The 25,969-nt window shown below is 41.5% G+C and overlaps 3 protein-coding genes across 7 annotated transcripts in view; 2 read left to right on the plus strand and 1 right to left on the minus strand.

The window, feature by feature from the left end:
• The first annotated feature begins 5,652 nt into the window (after positions 1-5,652).
• On the plus strand, positions 5,653-9,798 carry LOC121707867 (docking protein 5-like). 2 transcript variants are annotated; one of them, XM_042090761.1, is made up of 6 exons: positions 5,653-6,051; positions 6,662-6,769; positions 7,371-7,485; positions 7,927-8,064; positions 8,937-9,126; positions 9,320-9,798. In XM_042090761.1, the coding sequence occupies exons 1-6, from the start codon at positions 5,986-5,988 to the stop codon at positions 9,438-9,440; spliced, it is 738 nt and encodes a 245-aa protein (XP_041946695.1). In that variant the 5' UTR covers positions 5,653-5,985; the 3' UTR covers positions 9,441-9,798. The 2 variants fall into 2 exon arrangements, with proteins under 2 accessions (XP_041946695.1, XP_041946696.1); XM_042090762.1 differs by having other exon boundaries at positions 5,654-6,051; positions 7,948-8,064.
• A 1,438-nt stretch (positions 9,799-11,236) lies between these two features.
• nat8l2 (N-acetyltransferase 8-like 2) lies at positions 11,237-24,053 on the minus strand. 3 transcript variants are annotated; one of them, XM_042090765.1, is made up of 2 exons: positions 23,892-24,053; positions 11,237-13,329 (listed from the first exon to the last, which is right to left on the minus strand). In XM_042090765.1, exons 1-2 carry the CDS (start codon positions 23,926-23,928, stop codon positions 12,653-12,655), a joined length of 714 nt encoding a protein of 237 aa, XP_041946699.1. In that variant the 5' UTR covers positions 23,929-24,053; the 3' UTR covers positions 11,237-12,652. The 3 variants fall into 3 exon arrangements, with proteins under 3 accessions (XP_041946699.1, XP_041946698.1, XP_041946700.1); XM_042090764.1 differs by having other exon boundaries at positions 23,883-24,053; XM_042090766.1 differs by lacking the exon at positions 23,892-24,053 and adding an exon at positions 23,559-23,868.
• Positions 24,054-25,085: 1,032 nt separating this feature from the next.
• The window catches only part of slc12a5a (solute carrier family 12 member 5a), a 179,917-nt gene continuing 179,033 nt past the window's right edge, over positions 25,086-25,969 (plus strand). For both annotated transcript variants that reach the window (XM_042090747.1, XM_042090748.1), the window contains exon 1: positions 25,086-25,484. In XM_042090747.1, coding sequence (XP_041946681.1) covers positions 25,322-25,484 — 163 coding nt within the window. In that variant the 5' untranslated portion in view covers positions 25,086-25,321. The remainder of the gene's footprint in view (positions 25,485-25,969) is intronic.

A 25,969-nucleotide genomic window follows, 5' to 3' on the forward strand; every position in this document is an offset into this window, starting at 1 on the left:
CTGTCTAATAGCACACCCTTTTTATTCAGTAACAAACATGATTTCAAGAAAACATGTTTGTTCAACTAGATATCATCAGACATCTGGCGTGTAACACTGAGCTGCATCTGAGCCAGACCAGGGCCTGAACTGGGCCAAAGCTGCTCGGGAGTCCTTTGCCAGAAGAGACTGTTTTTTCGACAGTGAACATGGAACATGGCTGAATTGGAAACACATGCAAGTGTGATTAATGTGTGATGGTATGAACATTCTAACTGGGAGCGTCAGATAAATGCTTGGATTGAGACAGCCCTGAAACATGTCATTTCAGAGCGAGCAGTAAAAGCTCCCTACAGCGTTTCCACAGTTCAGCCTGTGGACTGATCCATGCACACGCAGGTCACAGAGGCCATTCTGCACTACAGTAGGTGGTCCATATGTAGGCACAGGCACACACGCACACTTTAAGAGCTCAGTAGCCACACACCACACACACACACACACACACACACACACACACACACACACACACAACATACCATCATGTGCATGTCACACAAAAACAGACACATAATCATGCACACACACACACACACACACACACACACACACACACAAAAAAAACATAATCATGTGCACACACACGCTCACACACACACGCACACACACACACACATGCTTAAACACACATGCTCACACGCACACACACACACGTCATACCATCATGTGCACACACACGCTCACACACACACGCTTAAACACACACGCTCACACGTACACACACACACACACACACGTCATACCATCATGTGCACACACAAGAACACACACACACACAATCATGTGCACACACACACACACACACACACACACACACTCACATACTTTAAGAGCTCAGTAGCCACACACTTTGATCCACACACTTTGATCTAATACCTCTGTTTTCAATACCAAGTAAGAGTTCAAGCCGTCACTTCACAATGCTGACCCCCCCCCGCGTTAAACTCAATTAAACAAACTCAGCCCCCATCCAGACATATTTGAGGCTTTATTCCTGAATGCAGGCCTGACCAGGCAACGCCCCTGGTCACTGGGCTGGGCTCAGAGTGGTGTTCCTCTGGTCCAGAACCCAATGCAGTGGAACAGGCGCATTCGCATCAACACAGCTATAAATCTCACTCACAACATCCACTAACGACAGAGCCAACGAGAACAGCATGGATAAGAACAAAAACAACAACAACATCGTAAAAGTAAACCATTAAAAACTACTACTACGTCTACTATGACAACAACAACAACAACAACAACTTATTTTTCTACTACTACTGGTGTTGCTACTATGACAAAAACAAGTATAACACAACATTCGGTAACACTTTACTTGACAGTATCGACATAAGAGTGGCATGACACTGTCATGAACACATGACACTGTCATGACACATGAAACCTAACCCTAATCCTAATCCTAACCTCTAACCCTAATCCTAACCCTAACCCTAACCATAACTCTAAACCTAACCCTAATCCTAACCCTAACTTGTTATGACAAAAACGGAATGTCACTTAATAACAGAAGCGTTATGTCATAAACGTTTATGACTTGTTTATGACACGTTCATGACAGTGTCATGTCACTCTTATGTCGACACTGTCAAGTAAAGTGTAACCCAACATTCTAACATTGCTACATCCATACTATATCCACTACTACTGTTCCTACTATGAGTATTATCATTACTTCCATAGACTTCATCTTGAGGTGATATCATAGTGTTCACTTGATATTGTGCACTGCTGTAGGAAGCATTACTGTAAGCGCCTATTCTGCCCTCTGCTGGCCATATGCAGGACCCTGACAACATTTCAAAACTTTTTCATTACTTTTCAAGGACCCTTTTCATTGTTTTTCTTCCAAACCTACAAGTACACAACATTTCATACTTTATAGGATAGTTAAGCCTTAAAAACTTAGAAACATTACTTTTCCAAAACATTCAATGCATTTGAGAAGGGGAACCCTAGTGTCAAATCAACAGTGTAATCTAGTTATCACAGTGTTGTCTATGATTTTAAAGTGTTTCTTCTTTTTTCTTTGTTCCTTTTTTTCTTTTTTTCTTCTTTTCTTTTCTTGTTTGTCAGTCTGTTTATCTTGCCTCTCCCTCTCTCTCCCTCTCTCTCTCTCTGGCTTGTTTACATCTAAGCTGTGGGTTCAGTGGCAGCACATTGGCCCTGTTGCCTGCTGACACTGAACTGACACAGATTCAGTCATGTCATCGCAGTGTTCTGGAATGTCACATTGGATGGAGCCCTCGCTATCGCAACAGCCCAATTCACCGCCACACAACACACATAACCTCTGCCAAGTGATATAACGTAGACTCCTGCTACTTTAACCCTGCTTTCCCAACCTCTCTTTGCTTTGGCCACCTGCCAACAGTTCATTCACCTTAGAGTGAATGAACGTAGAGTGCGTGTGTGTGTGTGAGTATGTATGGCTGTGTGTATGCATGTGTGTGTTCGCGTGTGTATGTGGTGCGTGTATCCAAACACAAAACATCTGAGATGAGGCAACGCATGGGTCATCATTCTGTTGCAGTGCACAGGAACCATGGTGGGTCATGACATGGGTTATAAGGGAGTGTGTGTGTGTGTGACCTCACTGCCTGAGTGTGTGTGTGTGTGTGTGTGTGTGTGTGTGTGTGTGTGTGTGAGTGTGTGTGTGTCATATGATGGCCCTGATCTGACACAGGTTTGGTTAGAGTGATATTCTAGCTCTGCTTCTACTCTGCTCTCTCTAGTATACTTTAATTCAGTTTTTCCAAATCACAGCTAAATATCCATTTCCTCTCACTGATAGCTGATTTACATCAGATCCAAGTGTAATTAGGGCAGAGCAGTACCCACTCTAGTGTCAAACACCAATTGAGTGACACCTCAAACACCTGGGACATTTTGGAGAGTAAACTGCCAAAAGCTTGATAGCCACAGTCTCTTGTGGTGACATCTCTATAGGCCCATTCACACAAAGAACGATAACGATAACTGTAACCATAACAATAAAAGCATTCACACTGAACAAGGATAAACAAAGTCTCTCCTTGTGTTAATGAATGTGACGGCTAAAATTTGATGGGTTCTGATTGGCTATTAGCTTTTTATCATTCTCAAAATCGCTCTGAAAGTGATCCCCAACAATATCGTTCTTCATGTCGTTATCGTTATAGTTTATGTGTGAATGTCGTTATTCATAACGTCAACGAATGTCGTTATTCATTAACTGGGGTACCGAAATTAGAGCGTGCGGTCTGCAAAGGGTTAAAGCTGCAGCTGGCAAGAGTTTTTTGATCATATTCACTGAAACCGACACTATGCTCTGACAGAACAACATAAATCAGCCGGTTTTAGAAAGAAACCCGCACTTCTACCTCCACCTAGAGCCTGTTATTTGTTTTGCAAAAATCCACAGCTCCCGGTTCTTTTGGTCCAATCAGAGCAGGGCTGTTTGAGATCTGACTGTCAATCACAGTCTGGTGCAGTCTGGTGCGCACTGACGAGCACAAACTATATGAGAGGGTTCTCGGTGGTATTGAGGGAGGGGCATGAGAGTTGTAAACATTCAAAATTTTGGCCTCACACGCCTCAATCTGTCAGACTTGCCAACTACAGCTTTAACGAGAATGATATTTGTTTATAGTTATCATTATCGTTCTTGGTGTGAATGGGCCTTATCTCTTCTATCTATTCTTCAGAGAGTAGATTTACTGTATAAGTTCTCCAGTCACACAGACCACACTGTCCTTCATTTGAAATTCAAACTTAACTAAAATTACACAACAACACTGAGCTCCCAAAATGCTTTGGAGCCAGTGTGGCCCGTTATTTTGGGGGCCCCAGTTGTTAATGAGCCCCAGTGCCATTTATACCCCACGCCACACGACCACACGCCCACCAGCCCTCTGACCCTCAGGCGCACACGTGGCACAGCTATGTGGGTAAATGTTTCTTCTGGTAAGCTCCCGTTGGCACGGGTCAGGCCAGCGTCTCTTTAACACATCTTTAATTGGACCAGGCTCCTGGTGACCACGGCTACGCGAGGCTATATCTGCCGCCTCCGAGTTGTGGAATCGCTTCAGGGCCGCTGAGACTAAACTCAGCGTCCCAAGTTGGGACCAAACGTAAACAAGTTCTTTAAAGCAAAAGCTCTCAGATGCCTGTGGACTCTGCAGCAGAACGCAGCAGATCTGAGATGCTGCGGAGAGACGCATCTGACATCACTGTCCAAAAGCATCCTCAGTCTGCAGACCAATCACATACTCAGGCACTGACTGCATCTTCTGTCCCCTCTTGCTCTTATGGTTCTCTGGTGGAGCCATACATACACCACAATGTATGACATTTATTATGGACAGATGCTTAGATATGTACATATAGGCATGTGTCTTTTATTGTGCAGACAAATCTGTCTGCAAACTGCATGGGAGAATTCGGTTTCATGTTTCCATGTGACAGGCGCATACTTATTCCCACAAATATTTCATGGTACGATACCTCACCTGATTGGGCAACGTTCACGAGTAACAGCAGCCCAACGTTGTTGTTTTTCTGAGTCATTGTATGACCTTCATTTCAAGGACCCAACCATGGCTCGCATGGCTAAGTGCAGTATACATTTTGTGGACTGTTCATCCCAGACAAACAGACAAGTTTGTCATAGATGACTACATTTGTGTAGGCTGAACAATCCACAAAATGCACAGATATCATTTTAACCGAATGCAAGGATCAACTAAGAACCTTAATTCCTGCTTTACTCACACACAGACCTACATGATGGCTAAATCCAGAGTTAATTCAACAGGTACAAGGATCAAGGCCAGATTGGAGCCAGATTTTAGCCTGAGTCAGGTGCTGTGTCAGGTCGTGTCGGGTATCACTGCACTAACGGTGTGAGCTTAGATCTTTTTATGGTGTCCTGAGGTGGCCCAAACCAGCTCCCTACCGTAAGGCAACTTTGGGCACCCATCTCCTCCTAACCTATTCATTACAGCTAACAGGAAGCATATTTTATTCATAAGGGGGTCTTGGTATTTATAGGTCAGACTTTCGCTTATGTGTTCTTAGGCTTCAATACATCCACAATTCCAATTCACAAGTACATAGAAAAGAACAAAATTGACACATGTGCAGTGTCACTTTCATGGTTTATGCTGTGTATAGACTGATCACCCTATCAAACGTTCCTGTAGCTCATGGTCATGAGTTCTAATCATGGGGAGCACAGGCACTGATATAAACCTAATCTACATGACATTGCTTTAGTACATACTGTACAGTGCATTGTGCAGTTCTCTGGTATACATAACACATAACATGTACTAAAATGTATAGCAGTTATCTACTATCTGTCACTAAACCCCATTGAAAAGCACAATAAACTGGGTTCAAGCATGCATATCATGCTAAGGGTTTCTGTTGTAGCTATATCATCAGATCTCCTTGGGTCTTTCCGTTGAATGAAAGGTCACGTTGAAATTAGACAGGACAGCGTGTAGCCAGAGTGATAACATCCATCTTGGCCCGGCAGCTTTTTTAAAAACCTGGCAAGCCGTGACATTCCTTGAGTAGGAGGTTTCTTGCCCTGTCAAAGTTGCAGGAGTCACTCTATCTCTCTCTCCCACCCTCCCTTGCTCCCACCTCCTCCCAGTCAACCACCCTGTGGTGCGTCTCCCCCTCCTGGAGTCCCTATCTGCCTACAGGGGTAGGGCAGGTGGGCCGAGTCGGGACTAAATCTGCCTCCGGTGCCAACTGTTGCTCTCACAGGCGCTGCTGACACTATGGAGGGCACAGCCTAAGGGTGGAACAGAGAGGTGAAGAGCCACGAGAAGAAGGGAACTAACCTAGAGCAGTTATAACCAACGTCTGAGGATACGCTCACTCACACACACACACACACACACACATGCGCAAGGTGCAAACACGCTCACAGAAATACAGTACAGAATGGATTCAGAGTTCTCTGACATTCTTAAACAAGGTTATGTGAAAGTCCGGAGAAGACATTTTTGGGTAAGTAAAAACTGTGCCTCTGTGTTTGTGTGTGTGTGTGTGTGTGTGTTGTCTGTATGTTTTTTGAAAACTAATGAGAGACACAGAAGTGAGAGAGAGAGCAAGAAGAGCAAAGAGAAAACAGCTCTGTTTGTTGTTTGTTATGACTGCATCCTGTGTCCACACAGCGTGAGGCTGCTGGATCATACTTGTTTGGCTGCTATTTGTGTGTACTTCCAGTGGGCAGCTGTGTTTATCACAATGTCAATGATTAATCTGGAAGAAAGACGTCAATCATTAATGTATTCATATCTCGCCGTGTTACGAAACTGGCTTATGATTTAACGATAACAGTCTGATCCAGGTTGAGAAATATCCAGAACATTAGCACAATGTGACTACTCAGATAGAGAAATATTTGCCTAAACATGCTATACACTATATCGTTCACCCAGACTTCTGGTTTGCTTGTTAAAAGCTCCATACATGTATTATATCAATACAACTCAATTAATTTATTAAAAATCCTCCTGGCATTTTGCACTTAGGTACTATAGTATTGCTTTACTTCAATCAGTGTAATTAAACAAAATGTGATGATTTTAATGAATTACCTTGTATTCTCTGACAGATCTATCAAAGGTGCTGGCTTGTGTTTAAGAGGGCTTCCAGCAAAGGCCCAAACAGACTGGAGAAATTCCCTAATGAGCGAGCTTCCAACTTCCACTGCCATCAAAAGGCAAGGCTATCATCACAAGATGGCCATATGACATAAAAAGCTCCCAATATAACGTAACTCAGTCCTATTCAGCTTCTGGTATACCCCTTTTATCTGGTAACAAATAGACAAATAGACCATGTTAAGATCTGAAGAGTTTGGTTCCAAAACGCTATATCCACAATTTTAATGTTTCATAAATATTCTTTTTACATTTTGTTTTCCAAGGAATTTCAATAGAAATGTAATTGGGTATTGTTATTTGGTTTATCTTTACTCAATCAAAACAACACAACTGCAATATCATTGGGGTGGTGGTAGTGTAGTGGTTAAGGAGCTGGGCTAGCGTGCAGTAGCCTGAAAGTTGTCGGTTCAATTCCCGGCTTCCACCGCTGTGCCCTTGAGCAAGGCACTTAACCCCAAGTTGCTCCGGGGACAATGTGATCCCTTGTAATAGCTGACATATGTAAGTCACTTTGGTCAAGAAGTGTCTGCTAAATGTAATGTAATGTAAATCATTGATATTACGTGAAATACACAATTCAATAGCATGACTTTTTAATGATTTTTAAAATAGAGATATTTTTGGAACCAAACTCTTTATCGTCATCTTCTTCTTCAGGTAATAGACTTGACAGATGTCACTGATGTCACCAGACCATCAAAAGAGAAGAAGAAGAATGTTTTGGTTTTGACATTCGCTGATGACAGCACACTAACCTTTACCTGTGACACAGGTGTGTGGACCCGACTATTACTATTTTTATGTATTTATTTGTGCTTGAAAGGTGTGATTTCTACTTAGGTTCAAGGGCTGCTGGGTGGTTTGTGTGTAGGGATAAACATTTGATGAGACAAGAACCGATAAGGGTGTTTTGCTCATTTGACAAAGCCTTTTAATCAAAGTGAGTTGTAGATCTAGTTTGGCAAATACTATTTATCTGAATCTGTTGTCGTTGTTAACAACTCAGCTGCACTACAGACATTTTACAGCTGAATATAGTTCACACAAATTACCCTTACTCTCTCTCTAGTGCCTAGTGCGTCCATCGGTGTCATCTTAAGTTGTCATGTCTGACTTTCATTAGCAAGCATTTGAATGTTGATATGGCATTTAAAATACTTCCTCTCTCTCTCTCTCTTTGTGTGTGTGTGTGTGTGTGTGGGGGGGGGGGGGGGGGGGGGGGCTGTGTGGTCAGAGAAAGAGGCTGCAGACTGGCAGAAGGTCCTCCACAGAGAGTGTGTTCAGAATGGGATGCACTCCCTCAGGAGTGGAGAGCCAGACCTGCTGGCCTCTTCCCTCACACAGCAGTGCGGTGAGTCCGGCACATACAAACATACCTCCTCCAGTTTCCAAACCAGACAACGGGTCCTGGACCAGCAGGTCTTTTGGATGTAAACCAGATCTGGCCAAAGCTCTGGTTCCAAATCAAATCTGGCCCTGCTCATCCGAATCTGACCTGGGTCTGGAAGATGTTCTAAACCAAATCTGGGCCTGGTCTCAGAATCTGATCTAGTCCTGATCCAGCACAGATCTTTAGGAGCGGCTACACCACAACTGACCATGCTCTGACAGATGTTACTGAACCTGAATCAAATCTGGTCTTGATCTGCCAGATGTTCTGGTTCTAAACCAACCCTGCTTTGGGACCACAGGTCTTCTGGATGTCAACTAGGCCTGCATTTGACCCACCTCCAACAGTGATCTTCTGAATATTAGATCTCTGGCTCTTCTTGATCTACAGATACTCTAAGATTTACCTCTAATTTGGCCCAGATCTAGGCCAGAACTAAGCCAGCTTCCATCTGTGACACACTGAGTCCTGGTTTCAGAACTTGGTACATCAGACTGCATGTCTGGCTATTACTATCCATTACTGTGGATTATTGCAAATATGCTGGTTAATAAAACTCTCCCATACCCTAGCGCACAGCTGAGGCCTATCTTAAAGGCACTCTGTCTGTACTGTATCTTTGGCACATACTCTGTATAACTCAACTACCAGAGATGTTTCACATTTCTGTTTTGATCTGATGTTAATAATAGGATTTGCTGTCTGGAAAGCATGCTTAGACAATATTCACATAGTCTTTGCTATGTGCTATACAAATATAAACCTAAATACTGCATCAAATGTCTAAACAAACCAAGGCCAGCCTGAGTGTGCTATCTATCTTGCCCCTCCAGAGCGCTTCCGTGTGTGTCTACTACCTTGCAAGGGTCTGGTGACGTCGGGCGAGTGCGTTTTGCAGGTCGGCTTGGAGGCAATTTCCCTCTGGGAGTCACGGAACCCCAGTCTCAAATTTGCGTCCTGGCCTTTGACGTCGCTGAGACGCTTCGGACGGGACCGTACCTGGTTCACGTTTGAAGCGGGCCGGTTGGTAGAAATTAGTCTTCTACACCATGTATCTCAGTATATCTCTCTCTCGTTCAACAGTGTTATATTTTTTACCTATAATCAGATATGGGTCATTTCTGTTAAAGGAGCAAATAGTTCTCTGTTGCACTTCAAACAAACTTTAGTGAATGAGTGTTAAGTTCAATTCTGAAGTCTTTTCTGTCTCTTCTAGGATGTGTGAGACAGGAGAGGGCCTCTTCAAGTTCCAGACAATGGAAGGAGAGGCAATCTATCAACAAGTGCATGCGGCAGTGCAGTCCATCGTACAGCAGCAGGACTGCCCCTTCAGGTAGCCCTGTCCACTAGCTTACCTGTCTGTCCAGGTGAGCCTCAGGTGTGCCCTCCCACCTGTCAACCCCCTGTAAAATCGTCATGGCTTCAGGCTCTCAGGAGAGTGTGCTGAAAACATATTTTCCCAGGATCAATGAGGGCCACATATGAAGGTGACTTCAGAAGCAAACCCATGGTCCAGTCTTGTAAATAGAACAACCTGCTCTGTTGTGTGTTCACCATCTCCCTCTAGTGGATAGACAATGCATCACTCAATAACTGTTGGCAACAAACCGTGTAATAACCATTGCAAAAAGTATTGCATTACAAAAGATGATGTTATTTTTCCTTATGGTTAATAAACTGTGTTTTTAAAATGTGCCACAACATTATTTGATCTATTGATTGTTAAATTAACAAATGTGTCATATTGTTCCTGTATCTCATGAATGTGAATACCAAAACAGACTTATAACACATACAGACTATAGTATACCAAACAAAGCACAGTTGTAAAATGTTAGAATCTGTAACCCTGTACAGTTTTTCTCAGTTGCTTTGCTTTATTTCTCAGATCAGAATTGAAATTCTCAAAACTTCTTGTTCAAACTCCATATCATTTTATCACTTGTAGACATCATAAAAGCAATTTCTCCCAATCTTGAACAAACAGCAAATGCTTTAGTACATCCATACCATTGACTGTGTATTAATGTCTTATTTCATCGCTTGAGTCATTACATGTTGTCATAATCTGTCAAGGATATAGGCTATGTGGCCTAACAGACAGGAACGTCAGAATGTATAGACCCTTTCATGAGAGTTCCATTATCAGCATCATAGTTGGCCCCACAACACTTCCTTTTTAACATTCCATATGTTATCTTAATGCAGAGGAAGTAGATTGGGGCCCAAATAGAACGTTCAAGCATTGTTTTTGTTTACCTTGTTGAAAGGGTCCATAGAAAAATGTACCTATAGACCCTTTCAACAATAACAACAAAAACAATGCTTGGAACGTTCTATTTGGGCCCCAATCTACTTCCTCTGTAGGAATTCTCGAGATATTCACAGAAAACTGTGTCTGCCCTACCCTCCTTTCGGGGGTCCAGTCCAGCGGGGGGGGCTACAGATCAAAACGAAAAATGATGGTTCCATGCTATCCATGTGGGGTTACATGCCCACCAAGTTTCGGGGTACCCCAGTCTTTCAGTGTCCTGGGAATCCTTGACGGAAAATGTGAAAAGTGAAAAAGAAAAAAAAAAAAAATCTGACTAAACCTATATGACCGCCGCTTCGCTGCGTGGCGGTCATAATAATGTGTAACTTTGTAGTTTTGAAATGGCTAACCAACAAAAAAAGTGCTGCCTTGTGCATTCTTTATTAGAAAATATTTACATAGTTGCCTGTCATATTGGCAACATGACAAAGCAGTTTGACTATCTTGTTTGTACAATGGCTTAAGGACTTTCTGATTCATTCATTCTGATTGCAGAGTTATATTGACATAAATACTTGCTTTTGAGGTGTAAACTAAGCATTTTGAGCAAGATACGCGCTCAGGTAATTTTGTGGTGCAGTTTGCACTAATTGTTTTCAGAACTGTTGTGCAAATATCAATGACAATTCGAGAAATGCACAAAATCGACTGAGAAAAACTGTAATGGCTTGTGAGAAGAGGCTCCCAATGATTATACTATATGCTATTTAATTGTTAATGCTACTAAAAACTACTCTGGTTAACCTAATTTTGTTTATAAACGTTTACACTTGTCATCCAAAAATAGACCAGATTGTCCTTTAATGAAGTGTTAATGAATTGCATTTTAATCTCAGTTCAGTTTTATTTATACAGTGCAAAATCACAGCATCGGTCATCTGAAAGTACTTTTCATAGTATCATATAGTTTCATATCAAATCGTTGTGATAGTCAACCAATCAATCAATTCAAACTTGGAATACAGAAAAAAACGAACTAATTTGAGAAGGCAATTTGTGACAGTGACAATCTTCTCTATTAACATCATTGTTTAATTTCTGACATATCACTCAGTTATATAGCAATATGATTCTGTGCTGAAGGCTGATGTCAACCCCCCTGAGGCTGTCCTATGAGATGGCACCAGTTTCAGAACATCTGCATATACTATATATGCAAATGAGCAGCATATATATTGGACATGACCCCTTACAAATAGAATAAAGAATGAGGTAGGCATATTAGTGACATTGGTTATGTCTATACTAGAGTCAGGCTCATGAAAGGTTTTGATTATGTCATATTAAAACATTTTTGTTAATCTAGGCATATTAGTGACATTGGTTTTGTCTATAGTCAGGCTTATGAAAGGTTTTGATTATGTCTTATTAAAACATTTTTGTTAATCTAAGAAATTAAAATGTACTTTGATCCTTTTACAAATGTATTAAGTAAGTCAGGAAGTCATTCGCACATCTACAATATGTTTCATTGCTCAACACAAAAAAAATTGTTAGAATAGAAAGCATTTTCTTTCACTTTTGTATAGCACTTTGTAGGTGGCACGTTCTACAGGCATCATTGAGTTCATTGATAGATTTAAAGTCTGATTAGCTTTTGTTTTGAGTCAATGTACGTTTTTTGATACTGACATAATTACATCATGGTGGAGGCCATACATTTCCATCACAGGTGGTATCCAGTATAAGGATCATTGTGAATTGCAATAACATCTTTCAAGGTGTTTCAACACTTTATTATTAACATGGCAAAGTATGATTTTTCATGGTACCTTTAAACTCTTTCTCCAACAAGGACTTGTCAAGCCACCTCTGCCTAGATTAATCAACTTGAGGAAGTATGTTCAAATGTCAACTGCCTGCAACATGACAGAAGGATCATTTCTGGATGTATGGGCTCCATCTTAACTACGACTCAGGATACTGCATTATGACATTCTTACAATAGGGAGGAATTCTACTGGTACTGGTCCAAATGTGAGCCACCCATTATCATCCTGTTGATAATATTTCAGGATGACAAATTCTTACCACAGGGAGGGATTCTACTGGTATATTATGGACAGTACAATGTGGCACATCTCTAAGTACTGGCACAAGGAAAACATCTGGTAAACAGACATCTACATTTAAACACAGCTGAGACGATTTCCTTTGAACTAGCTCGTCCATCTAGTCCAGTCGTGAAGGTAGGCTCAATGCTGTTTGCCAAATCACTGCCTGCTGGCCATGAGGTCACAGGGGTTTCTCCATCCTCAGAATGGTGACCCTGGTGAGGTTGGTGACCCACTGCGGTGACTCTGTGGTGGTGTGAGTGTGTGTGAGTGTGAAGCCCATTTTCTCGTACAGCGCCACCGCAGCCCTCTGCGTGGAGGTGGTTTCCAGGGCAACTTTGGAGAAGCCACGCTCCTTGCAGAAGTCGATGGCGGTCTGGGCCAGTCGGTATCCGAGGCCCTCGCGGCGACACGCCGATGACACATTCATGCGGAACAGCTCGCCGTACCGCTGTCCACTACCCGGCTCCGTTTTACCCGCCACCGCCACCATGCCCATGCACTCGGACCGCCCGTCCACCTCTGCCTCCGCCACAAAGAAGCTGTTGTCAGGATCGCTGAGGTAGCTGCGCTGGATGTCTCGCATGTCTGTGCGTAGTCTCGCCTTGACATATCCTGCATACAGCTCATAGCTGCAATAATACACCAGTGCGAGCCAGGCCCCACCCGTGCAGGCGGCGAGGACCCAGCCACCCAGCAGGTATCCCCCCACACACAGGAGCAAGGAGAGCCCCACGTAGAGTGGCTGGCTCATAGCATGGGTGAAGGTGGGGTTGATGTGCTCCTCAATCCCGTCACGAAACAGAACTCTGATGGCATCTCCATCGCTGGGCCGGAAGCGTCTGATCACCACGTGCACTGCGGGAAAATACTTGTTAAGGACTCACTGTAAGGACTGTAAAATGCTCTCACATTCTTTGGTTTCTGATAGGACTGCAACAATTAATCGATTAGTTGTAAACTATTAAAAATGAATCATTCTCAATCAACTATTTTGGTGATCGGTTAATCAGTTTCAAGACCATAGAGTTGGTTATTTCTTGGTTTCCTTACTGCTCTGTGGCAGTAAAGTGAATATCGTTTGTGTGTGGAAAAATGCGGACATCAGCTTGGGCTACTGAAAAGTGGTCTGATACTTTGCTGCTTTCTTTCCTTCACACCATGGCCCCGAGTTTGGCAGCATATTTTTGCCGCTAGTGGATGCACGCTGTGGCCAGAGCGAGTCAGACGTACAAAGTGGGCAGAGTCAAGCATTTGTTAATTAATAAAAAGATTTTGTTAAAGCCGACCAATAGCAGTGTTGAGCGATACCTTTAAATGGAATGCGTCAGACGATATTATAGTAGCATTTACAATCTCAATATTGTTCCACATCTGATCTGAATACTTTTTCAAAGAATAATATGTAGCATTTCTTCTGCTCTTCCAAGCAATTAAATTCCCAAAAACATGGTTCTAGCTTTTCAGACCTGTTTTAAATACCACATCACATCAGACCAGTCTGTTATTTTGTTAATCCATAGCAATACGATTCTGAGCCAAATATATGATATTACATATTCACTTATGAGTCGTGCTGAATCACATTTAATCTCCAATGGATGGGATAAGCTATAAACTACTCTGTGATTATGCCAAAAAATGACCTTATGAGTTAATATCTCATAACTATGATAGGCCGACTATTGTAAAATTATATCCTCGCCTGGCGTTAGTATTTATTGGAAAGACGTGCAAAAGAGATGAATGAACTGGATGAATTGACAACACCGCACATTTACATAGAAGATTGCCTTGATTCATATTGGTCATGCATTAAAATACTATATTAGACTTACTATCTGTAATGGTTGGAAATAATGTTGTCAACTGATGTTGTCTATGTAGGCCTAGGGCTGGGACGGTATGGATGTTTTCTTACCGCGGTCGGTAAGCAAGAAATGACCGCGGTTTCGCGCCATAGGCCACGATTTATTCATGACGCTTATGCGAATGTTACAATGGTAGGCTACCACACGTTTTGATGGCTGCCTCAGGTTTTAACAAAGGTAGGCTACTGTAGGTCCTAGGGTAGCCTAGACCTACATGTCGCTGTTAAATTCTTAACAAACTAGAACATATTTTTTAATTCTTTCATGAACTAAACATGTATGACTCCTTTCTGGCCAAATTTCACAGCTTTCACGTTTAACAGCTTTATGTAAATCGAGTTTGAACGGAGAGAATAGAAAAGTGTTACGATTGTGCCAGTTCTCCCCTACTCTCCCATAATAAACAAATGGAATGTTGGAATATTGCTCCCCAACACAAACGCGAAAGGTCGGGTTTGCTTCATTTTGATCTTCTTTTGATGATAAGTTTTGTTTTGAAAACGGAGGGTTAGCGTAACTGTGGTTCTCTGAGTATCAATGTCATAAGATTCTTCATCACATCACATCATGACATTACATATTACAAATTCATCCCGAAATTGCAATCAAATCGCGACTCTTGGACATTAGAGCAGAACAGCAGTTCATAGCTCTTATAGACTCCATAAATTTAGATATTTTACATCATCCCATTGATCAAATGGTAGAGGCTCTTAATCGTGAATTAGGCGCTCTGCTTGACAGAGTGGCACCCTTAAAGACTAAAAAAAGGCCCTGTAGCAAACTGACACCTTGGATGAACGAAAATATCCATGATCTAAAAAGATCATGTAGGAAAGCTGAGAGAACATGGAGAAAAACTAAGTTACAGGTTCACCGTGCCATTCTAAAAGAAAAAATTGCAAATTATAATAGAGCTATTCGGAATGAGAGGAGGAACCACTTCTCTAAGGTAATTGCTGAAAACAGTGGAAACTCTAGGGTGTTGTTCTCTACCATTGATAGGCTATTGCATCAAACACCTTTTGATACACTCAGTCAGGCATCCTCTCTAAGATGCGAAGAATTTGCAGACTTCTTCAAAAACAAAGTAATTTCTATAAGGGAGGCTATTGGTAACATAAGTAATATGTTTGATAGTACACCCAAAAACAGCCCCCCAAAATTAAGGTCCTTTAGCACTATTACTCAATCTGAGCTTGGTAAAATTATAACTTAAACCGGCTCCTCAACATGTGTTTTAGATCCAATCCCTACTACATTCCTCAAAAAAGTATATGATGGCTTAGCTCCCTTTTTTCTCAAGGTAATAAATACCTCATTAGAAACAGGTATATTTCCAACTGCTTTTAAAACCGCTGTTGTGAAACCTTTACTTAAAAAGTCAAATCTTGACCATACCAATCTGAGCAACTACAGGCCTATATCAAATCTATCGTTTTTGAGCAAAGTACTTGAAAAAGTTGTTTGTAATCAGTTAAATACCTTCCTCAACGAAAACAGTATCCTTGAAAAATTCCAATCAGGTTTTAGATCAAATCACAGCACAGAAACGGCTCTAGTAAAGATAGTCAATGATCTCAGACTAGCTACCGACTCAAACAAAGTCTCAATCCTTATTCTTCTGGATTTGAGTGCGGCATTTGACACCATTGATCATAGTATCCTAATTCACCGCCTTGCGAAGTGGGTGGGTCTCTCTGATAATGCTCTAAACTGGTTTCAAACCTACATTACTGGCAGAGATTTTTATATCAGTCTAGGAGATCATGTATCTGAAAAACATGACTTGCCTTTTGGTGTGGCCCAGGGGAGCTGCCTTGGTCCCCTGCTATTTTCTCTATATATGCTTCCATTGGGAAACGTCATAAGTCAGCATAATGTAAACTTCCACAGCTACGCAGATGATACCCAATTGTATCTTTCTGTGGAGCCAACTAACCCAGATGGCCTTTGCTCCCTCACTGCATGCCTAACCTCCATTAATCAGTGGATGAGCAAAAACTTTTTGAAACTAAATGATGACAAAACAGAGGTACTTCTGGTTGGACCAAAACTAAAGCGAGATATTATTCTTAGTAATCTGGGGAACTTGGCACACCAGGTCAAACCAAAAGTAACAAGCCTCGGTGTCATCTTAGATGCAGAGTTAAGTTTTAAGCCCCATATCAGTAAAGTTACTCAGACAGCCTATTTCCACTTGAGAAACATTGCCAAAGTGCGGCCCTTTTTAACTCAACAAGATGCAGAAAAACTAATTCACGCCTTTATCACTAGCAGGTTAGACTACTGCAATGCACTTTTCACTGGTCTTCCCAAAAAACATCTAAAGAAATTGGCACTCATACAGAACTCTGCGGCTAGACTTTTAACTAAGACTAAGAAGAGAGAACACATCACCCCTGTGTTGGCTGAACTGCACTGGCTCCCTATTTCCTATAGAATTGATTTTAAGGTTATGTTAATTACTTACAAAGCTCTGAATGGCATAGCACCTTCATATATCTCTGAGCTTTTAATATCTTATCAACCACAAAGGAAACTTAGATCATCCAATTCTAATCTTTTAATCGTACCCAAAGTGCTCCACAAACAAAGTGGAGAAGCTGCGTTTATCTATTATGCCCCCAAACTATGGAACACCCTGCCTCTGTACATCAAGCAGGCGAGTTCAGTAAATATTTTTTAAAAAGATCTGAAAACATACCTGTACAGGAAAGCTTTTAGTTAACTCATCTTATCCTGTAGACTACATTTTCAGATTATTCTACATCTGCTACTATTGGAGGGCGCAGCCAGCCAGAAGCAGATGGGCTCCCCCTATTAAGTCAGGTTCTGCTCAAGGTTTCTTCCTGGAATATGGGAGTTTTTCCTTGCCACAGTTGCCATATGGCGTGCTTGTGGGGGGTAAGAGGGTTAAGGCTGCCAGTCTTATGACGTCATTTTCTATATTTTTGATATGTTGCTGAGTATAACATAAACAGCAAAGAAAAGTGATTGATAATGACTGACTGACTATTATTGTGTTACATGCTTCAAATGTAAAGCACTTTGAGCTGCATTCTGTGTATGAAAGGTGCTATACAAATAAAGCTTTATTATTATTATTATTATTATTATTATTATATTACATAGGCCTACTAGCCTACGTGCACACATGTAGGCTACAGGCAATTATAGGGGGATTGGACTTCATGCTAGCCACCTGCAGACGTCTAAGTTGACTGCATAACGTGATTATCTCTGAGATTCTGCTACGTTTTCAAACCGGAATTGTGCATATGTCATGGTTGAAAACGTCGATGTCGAATCCCCCAAATGTTTCACTTTTTTTTTTTTGCGGTGATGACGGTGACGAGCTCAGACTCGCGGTAGGTGTCACGTGACCGCGGTATTGCGGTTACCTTCCCAGCCCTAGGCCTACAGTATGTACAGTACAGTACAGTACGTTTTGTAGCCTAAGTGACGATACTTTTGAGCGCACTCCTGTCTGCCTGGCCAGCATGTTCTCATACACCTATTTTTCAGTAAGCACTTAGGCTACTGTATGAATGGAAGAGAGTGGACAAAGATCAAAAAGTTCAAAGATAAATGACAACTAGGCATATTACCTGATTTAAGTTTGGGTGCCTAGCCATAGATTTCTAGATCGGTCCGTTTTCCATCAAGTGATAATCCATCCATATATAGCTTAGCTTGCAAAAAGGGCAATCGTTTGCACATTAGCCGATTCTATATACCAGCAAAATGGCGTAGCCTATCTTATATTGGAAACTGAGGGTGGGAATATAGACTAGCCTACTAATAAAGCGGAAGCACCAGCAAGCAGTAACCTACAACACATTTTTATTCTAATATTCTCATGAACTTGAACGGTCAGTTTGGTTAGATAGGCCTATTTAATTAGACCTTCTATTATTCTAATATTCTCATGAACTTGAACGTACAGTTTGGTTAGATAGGCCTATTTAATTAACGATTGTCACGCATGAAGTTGAGATTAGAGATTAGCTTGAATAATGACATGAAACCTCTGAACTCCAAATATTAACACATCACTTTAATGATACAATGATATACTGTTTTTGACACCCTGCCATGATGTGTAAAAGATATCGCCTAGGTATTTTGGCTATAGCCTACTGTCCTGCTTAGCTTTTCACATAGGACAGCAGAATGTCCCATTCTTAGGATAAAGGGATGTTTACATTTATTTGTCGATAGATGCGTGTGGTTGCATGTGATTGGTTTATTTCAATTCACTTCAACAGAGAGGTCTCGCCCATTTCAAAGTCCCCGCCTTTACGTAGGCTACTTTTCCCATAGACAGTAAAATAAATGGACACAGTCACCCCATAGACTTTGAGGGAGGTGAAGTCAATGCTTATTGTACTGCACAGATGTTGCACAGCCACAAACAGACGTGAGCAACCTGTGTGAAATTTGTAACTCATCTGGTAGCTGCGCCGAGAGAAATCTGAATCAAGGGTGCTTTCCATTGCCTGTATGATTCGTTATTTTTTACATGAATCTAGTTACTGTATACCTTGTTACCCCTACTTCATTATTTAACTACATATACTTTCTTAAAGTATCCTAGTTGTTTGTGGATAAATGTTACTTCATATGAATTCACTTGCCACATTCCGAAGTAGCCTACTACCAATCCATCAAAACATTGCTGAAATATTGGTTTCCGATGCTTTCATGGACTCTCCCTTGACTGTATGCTTTCATGTCCCCCCATGTACTTCCACCCGATTCACTGCGAGCGTCTCCTGACTATACGGTCATTTCTATACTGTGCAACAGAAAGTCGCATGGTTATGACATCATTGTTAGCCTATATTTTTACAAAAATGGCTGCTATGAGGCCATAGCTTGAGATACAAGGTAATGGAGCATTTTATGAATTGTTGTGTTTCTTTAAATATAAACAATTGACAAATCGAGTCTTTAAGCATTTCAGATGTAAAGTTATTCGCTGTCAAAGTGACACCAACATGAATGGGGGTCAATGGAATGCTAGCTGCAGGTGAAGGCTTATTAGCCTCAGAGCCTCCCACAGGGGGTAAGCTTTCGGTATGTTCACTTACACCCTTGGACTTTCTCGTTAGCGCTACTGCTTCACCCCGAGGTGTCATTGGAAGATTTGTTTTTATGCATTCATAATTCCGCCATGCCCATTTTAGAAATGTATGTTCTTCCGCCTTGTGCTCAATATTCCGGTCGGCTAGTTCCGGCTAATTAGCTTCATTGGGATAACACAGCAGAAGAGGATGGAGAGGGGTCATTCCACGTCAATTCAACCAGGGCCCACGCACTTAGGTCTCAAAAAATGTGTACCTATGTTACCCAGGAGACACACTGTAAAATTACTTTTATGTAAGATCAATACTTTCCAAGATACAGACAGTTTTACGGGGGAAGGGGGGTGTTCTCCATGATCCCTTCTTTTTAAAAACACCAATTTGACTTGTCTTATGCAAATCTTTATTTTTTATTTACCACCCTGAACATGGGCAAAATGCACCATTGGGATCAATATGTTTTATATAGAGTTACCACAGTGCCACCTGTAGTTGTACAGAGTAACCTGTGGTAACTCTATACAAAACATATTGATCTCAATGCATAAGACAAGTCAAATTGGTGTTTTTAAAAAGAACACTAATGGTTCTAAAACTACAGCCATTTGAAGTTTCAAGTCATTTTAATGTGGTGAACAATCCTTTTTGTTCAACTTCCAACATTATTGGCTCTTTTGGTATTTCACACACATTAGTGAAACTATGTGAATAAAAGTACATTTTCCTGTTGAATTAAACAATCCAATCAGATCAGACATATCTTGTGTAATTTCCCCTCTACAAAGCTCTGAAAATGGCTATAAATTCATTATGCGAAAATACATCATCACCTTTGAGGGCTTCTCATTCAAAAAGTATGTGACACAAATTCATCAGATTTTTTTTCCACTCATATATGTATTATAAGGTAATTTCCATGCATTAACTTTGGTTGTTATCGTTATCATATTTTCAGAGCATTTTTTTAAAATTGGGCTTGATTATCAAAAAGCCTGTTTTCATCTTCTCATTTTACCACGTGGACAGTTAATAGGATTTTTTATTTTTATTTTACCATATATCATTCTGTATGTGAGGATCATCTGGCCAAAATTTGGGCTTGTTGCTGTTTCTTTATTGAGATAAGATTTTTGAAACATATTGTCTATAAATCCACTGAATTTGTACTGGATCTGCAGTACCACTTTGCACCACATGTGGTGCTCTTTTAATTCAATGGAAGTCAATGTAAGAGTAAGAGAGTCACTTGTTTGTTGCACATATCCAATCTTAACACACAGTTTATTGTTCATAGTTGAATTGCTCCAAATAAGTATTGCAACAATAACAATATACTACTCATACATAAATCTTATTTAGAGAAAATAAACTGATCTTTAGAGACAGACTGGACATTCTCAGCACAGTATGTCACTTAGGGTTCCTAACTTGAGGATGAAGCCAGTCATCTCAATAGAACTCTGCTATCTCAATGTATTGCAATGGATGTACTGCTCAACGGGAAGTTCGGACCTGGTTTGGACACAACACGGGCAAAGATGGCATCCCCCATGTTTGCGCGTGGATTAAGGTGAATATCCAGAGAATGTGCACTTTTTTTCCTGAATTGTGTGGTCATTTTACTAAATTGTTGTCTCATTTTACCAAATGGGGGTCTCATTTTACTAAATGTGCTATCAATTTAGTAAATCGTGTGCACAATTTACTAAATTGAGAGCACAATTTAGTACAACAAGCACACAATATAGTAAATTGTGCGCACAATCTAATAAAATGAGACCACATTTAAGTAAAATGAGCGCACATTCTCTCTCTCCTTACAAAACATCTTGCAATGACACCTTGGACTCTATCATGTGCACTTCACTTTTTGGTGAAAAACTAAAGTATATATGAAAAATGATATTACATATTCAAAGGTTTCATCACCACAGGTGTATCAATCAAGCACCATGCAGTCTGCGTTCATAATTTAGGTGCTTTATTTTATACACCTGTGGAAAGGGACCTGACGAAACACATGAATTGACAAATTAATGCTAATCGGGATAAAGGCAATTGTTTTGGGAAACAATTACAATGGCAAAATGATAGGCCTACTGCATGATACATTTTGCATTATGATGCATACAGTATTAGAAACATAGGCTATCTATGATTAGAAAGCTATACCGGATTGTCGAGTCCTATAGGCGCCATATTGCTGGGGGCAAACACCTTACTGTCTATAGCAACAAACACTTGCCAACAATCAGAGACACCAGTCTGATTTCCAGTCAGAGTCACATGTTCCTCCATTGGCCTCCAGTGATTGTTGCCCCCACCAATAGCGGCGCTATTAACCCCCTAGGCGCCACTGTCGAGTTTACTCGACAAGATGCGGTACTGAATAAAACGGCCGATTTAGTCAAATAGGGTGTCATATTTCGCTCGACCTCCACTCCACTAGATGGCAGACAAGTCATACGTCATCCCCGAGTCCGAAAAAGGTCATGGTTTAAACAAAACTTTTGAGCTACAGCGCATTGAATCAGTGCGTGCAATACCGGAGCTAGTGTGCGTGTGAGCCACTTTGTCAGAGCGATATTGTCAACGTCAGCGAGTATTTGCATTAGATTATTTGCATTGGAGCCTTTGTCTAATGCCACTGGGTATGTTAGACAAGGTCGAAGTGCTCATAGGACAGTTAGGGGGGAACGTAGTGGCAGTGTGGGGAGTCGCAATGATAAAGACAGTAGGCCTAATCCGAGCTGCGCAAATTCTCTCCACTCGGCGCGCGCGAGGCAGATCTGGCCATGCTGCTCGCATGGTGGAGGTGGTGACACGCTCTCTCCCTCTCCCCCCCCCCCCCCCCCCCCACACACACACACACACATTAGGTCATGCATAGTCTATCACAAGATGATGGGAATGCCGGCCCTGTATGGATAGGGATAGGGAGTCATTATCTCTACAGCAATAGGCCTGCTACATAAAAAAAAAAAAGTCAGCCATTTATTAGTAATGATTTACACTGTTGATTTGCTATCTATTTCCCTGATCATTTAGGACATACACTATGTGTTCCTTTTTGTGTGTTCATGTCCTTGTGATGTGTGTCTTTGTCAGCTAAGAAAAAAAACATCAACAAAAAGAAAAAAAATACTAACATTGTCTCTTGTCTTGTCTCATCATCTCACTCCTAATCTGTGCCTTGGCGTGGCAAATGAGCTTTTGAACTAAACAGGTCTTGTCTACTTGTGTTTGTGTGTCATCTGAATAATATATATGTGCCCCATATATGGAATCAGAGTGCCTACTGTATGTAGTAAATGGAAAATCTCTACAGCAAAAGGCCAGTCTACCGCTACATGCATTTGGTTTCTTTCTGCCATTTATTAGTAATGATTTACACAGTTTGTTCACTACTTACTATTTACCTGAGCATTCAGTATTGTGCAATATAGCATACAGAAGGTGAGGGACATTTTGGGGGGAAAGAAGTGGTGCATTTTATCATTCAAACATGCGACTTTTCATGAAAATTCTATAATCCAAGATGGCCGCCACCATATGACGTCGTAATATGCAAATTAGATATAAACATTTAATCTCTACATAAACTTTGGGTCATCCTTAATATTTCTCTAATTTACAGAAAGTCTCTATCTCTTATCACTTTTAAGATATAGCCTTTTGAAATGAAGATGTCAAAATTGATCGTTTTGGAAAAAAACCTCTGGCGCCTAAAGGGTTAACGTAGGCCTATATAGCGCGGGAATGATGCCAAAAACCTCCCTTCCTACCATCCGGTGGATCCATCGAATGTCATGTCAAACGCCTACCAGCACGTTCATTGCTTTATCATGCAACAACAAATGTGTAGCTACCTTTTTGGTGCATTTTGTCTGTTTGTCTAAAACCTAAGACAGTAGAAAAGTATAAACATATCGTAGCCTATAGCCAAATTGAAATAAATGCGAATTTATGATAAGCCTGTCAGTTCGACTGGCGACCCACAGTTGGATAAGCAGGTCCCTCCGAACAGTCTGCATTGCTACACTGAGGGCTTCTCTGTCTGCTGATGTTTTGCTCAAAGGTCCTGGCAGTAATCCAATGAATAACAATAGACTGAGCAAAAACTTACTTTTCCTCGAACTTCCCCTTACCCCTGTTCCAGCTTGATTGAATCAGCTTACTCAAACGTTGTCTTGATAATTCAAAGGTAAATCGATAGATGTGGCGCTCTCTCTTTGTTTGAAGACTTGTAGAAAAACTGAGCGTGACCAGTAACTAACCATGAGTCTGCAACATTTAATAACTTATGTTCGAAGTTCACACGCGTCTTGGTAACTCATGGAGTGCATGACATAGGCTTTAGCCTACTCTGGACACAATTACCGGCACATGCACACAGATGACCCCTGGACTCTGGTTATGTTTAACAAATCACTTTAGAAGAGTTAATTACATTGCTTACATTCCACGTCCCGACTCTTCTTCTTCCCTCCCAGCATACGTGGGGTGGACACAACGAAAGCGCTATCGCGCCATCTAGTTTGCTAAGTGTTGCACTAGTTTGCCACAGCTTTGAACCACGCATGGGTTGTACCAGAGCCCGTCTACGGACATTCTCTGGTTGTACAGACTAATCGCTGCAGTAGCTGTATCCCACGCTACGCTATGGGAGGTCCTTTCCCGCCACATGGAAAAAAGCCTACAAACTTCTGAGATAATAAATCGAATTTTTGAGAGAAAACAATATATTAAAAGTGCAATCACGAGATGCAAAATCTCAACGTTGTGACTGGGGGAAAATATGTGACATAATGTGAAACAAACTGATGGCTTTTCAAATCTTTTTATCTCAAACTTTTGACATAGTATCTCGAAATTCTGACTTACGCTATAGGCTACTATCTCAAAATACTGACCTAAAATGTCAACTTACCAGGCCTATCTCAGAATTGTGATGTCTTTTTTAATGTCTTTTTTTAGTATGGGCTTCCATACTAAATCGAGTGGTATCAATATGTAGCCTGGTTTATAGTTTGTAAATGTAATAAAAATAATGTAATGTAATAAATATAATAAAATATATTCCAGACTCTTCAAGGGCCCTCCCTCCCCTTGGAGCCCTAGTAACCAGTAGGCCTACTGGTTTTTACTCCCAGTTCGCCCCTGTAAATAAGACGAGATTTCCTTTAATTTTTTTTAGCAAATTCTGTTTTTTGTTGTTGTTGTTGTTGTTGTTGTTGTTTTCATAGGCTGGCCAGTGCCTGACGTAGGCTATGCCTACTACTAAACGACGCAACGCATGAACAAGCCTACAAACAAAATGTGCCGATCGTTAGCCTGCACATAGCTGATTGGCCAATAACATTATTGTGTAATGGTATATGGTATTAAACGTTACAAGGCAGCTACTATGTCAAGATATTTCAAATCCAATAAGCAGCCTAAATGCAATTAAAAACGGCATCCTTAAAATTGTTCTGTCACTAGGCTATGTCAAGTCAACACGAAGACAATAATTCCAGGTATTGATTCATCCATAGCACCTTTCACCGGCTCTAGGACCCGGATGCGCAGCTGTTCCCAGACACCGGTTGATGTAAAGCTCACCACTCATTCAACATCCCCTATCAGCAGACAATAAGCGCGCGTCTAGGCTGGGACTCGCGGGCAGGGGCAATACAACACTCCCTATATTTGTGATGGAATTGGCCTTCACTGCTTTCAGATTGACTTGTTAGCGTGTAATAGGCAGTGCTGTGTGTCCGGTGGGATCTGCCGACATCTGCATCCGCGGACCGCGGCGAATTCCTCCACCGCGCTACGCCGGGGAAACAGAAGCCGCGTCGACCGCCCGCCCACTCGCCCGCCCCTCTACCGTGAGGCACCGACATCATGAGCCAGAGGTTCACGGTGACCGCTTTCTCCAAGAGTGACGGCGACCGCTGCACGGCAGACATGCAGGGCGAAGTGAACCAGCTGTTCGAAGGGGATGAACCCACGCCGGGCGCATCACACCAAGACGGCGCTACCACACTCAAGGAAGACGCAGCCAGAGGTAGGATTTACAAGTTACTCAGCAGCCTACCTGTGGTCCAACATACTTAAGTACATAAGTCCGATCTGCAGACTGGTAGCGGAGTCTTAGATGCCTGCCGGGCATGACTGTCAGTCTGTTTGTGTGACTGGAATTCTAAACGACACATTGTTATTCCGCGAAGGTCTTATACATCTGCATCTACAGGTGCATCAGACAACACACACAACCTCTGTCTCTCCTCTAAGACAACGAGATGTATCTGCAATGATTTAACTTTGTCCTTAATAATGGCAGAGATAGGGAAACAATGGCCGAGATAGGAAAATAATATTTCTATATGGGTTATTTCTTTCAAAATAATAAATGGAGACTCTTGGTCAGAACCACTCATCAAATTGAACTGCATTTTTGGAATATCTACATGTATGATGATGCTGTTATGATGGGCAACAGATAGCACAGACTGATGAGAGTGTTGAACCAGTAATATGATTCCTGGTATT

Source organism: Alosa sapidissima, chromosome 4 (assembly GCF_018492685.1).
Source record: "Alosa sapidissima isolate fAloSap1 chromosome 4, fAloSap1.pri, whole genome shotgun sequence".
Taxonomy (NCBI): domain Eukaryota; kingdom Metazoa; phylum Chordata; class Actinopteri; order Clupeiformes; family Clupeidae; genus Alosa; species Alosa sapidissima.

Coding starts and splice junctions, on each gene's coding strand:
- LOC121707867 (XM_042090761.1), top strand. CDS start 5,986: ATGGATTCAGAGTTCTCTGACATTCTTAAACAAGGTTATGTGAAAGTC. Junction 6,052..6,661: donor TCCGGAGAAGACATTTTTGG/GTAAGTAAAAAC, acceptor ATTCTCTGACAG/ATCTATCAAAGGTGCTGGCT. Junction 9,127..9,319: donor TTCACGTTTGAAGCGGGCCG/GTTGGTAGAAAT, acceptor TGTCTCTTCTAG/GATGTGTGAGACAGGAGAGG.
- nat8l2 (XM_042090764.1), bottom strand. CDS start 23,928: ATGCTGGGAGGGAAGAAGAAGAGTCGGGACGTGGAATGTAAGCAAT. Junction 13,330..23,882: donor GGACGTGGAATGTAAGCAAT/GTAATTAACTCT, acceptor ATTTTCCCGCAG/TGCACGTGGTGATCAGACGC.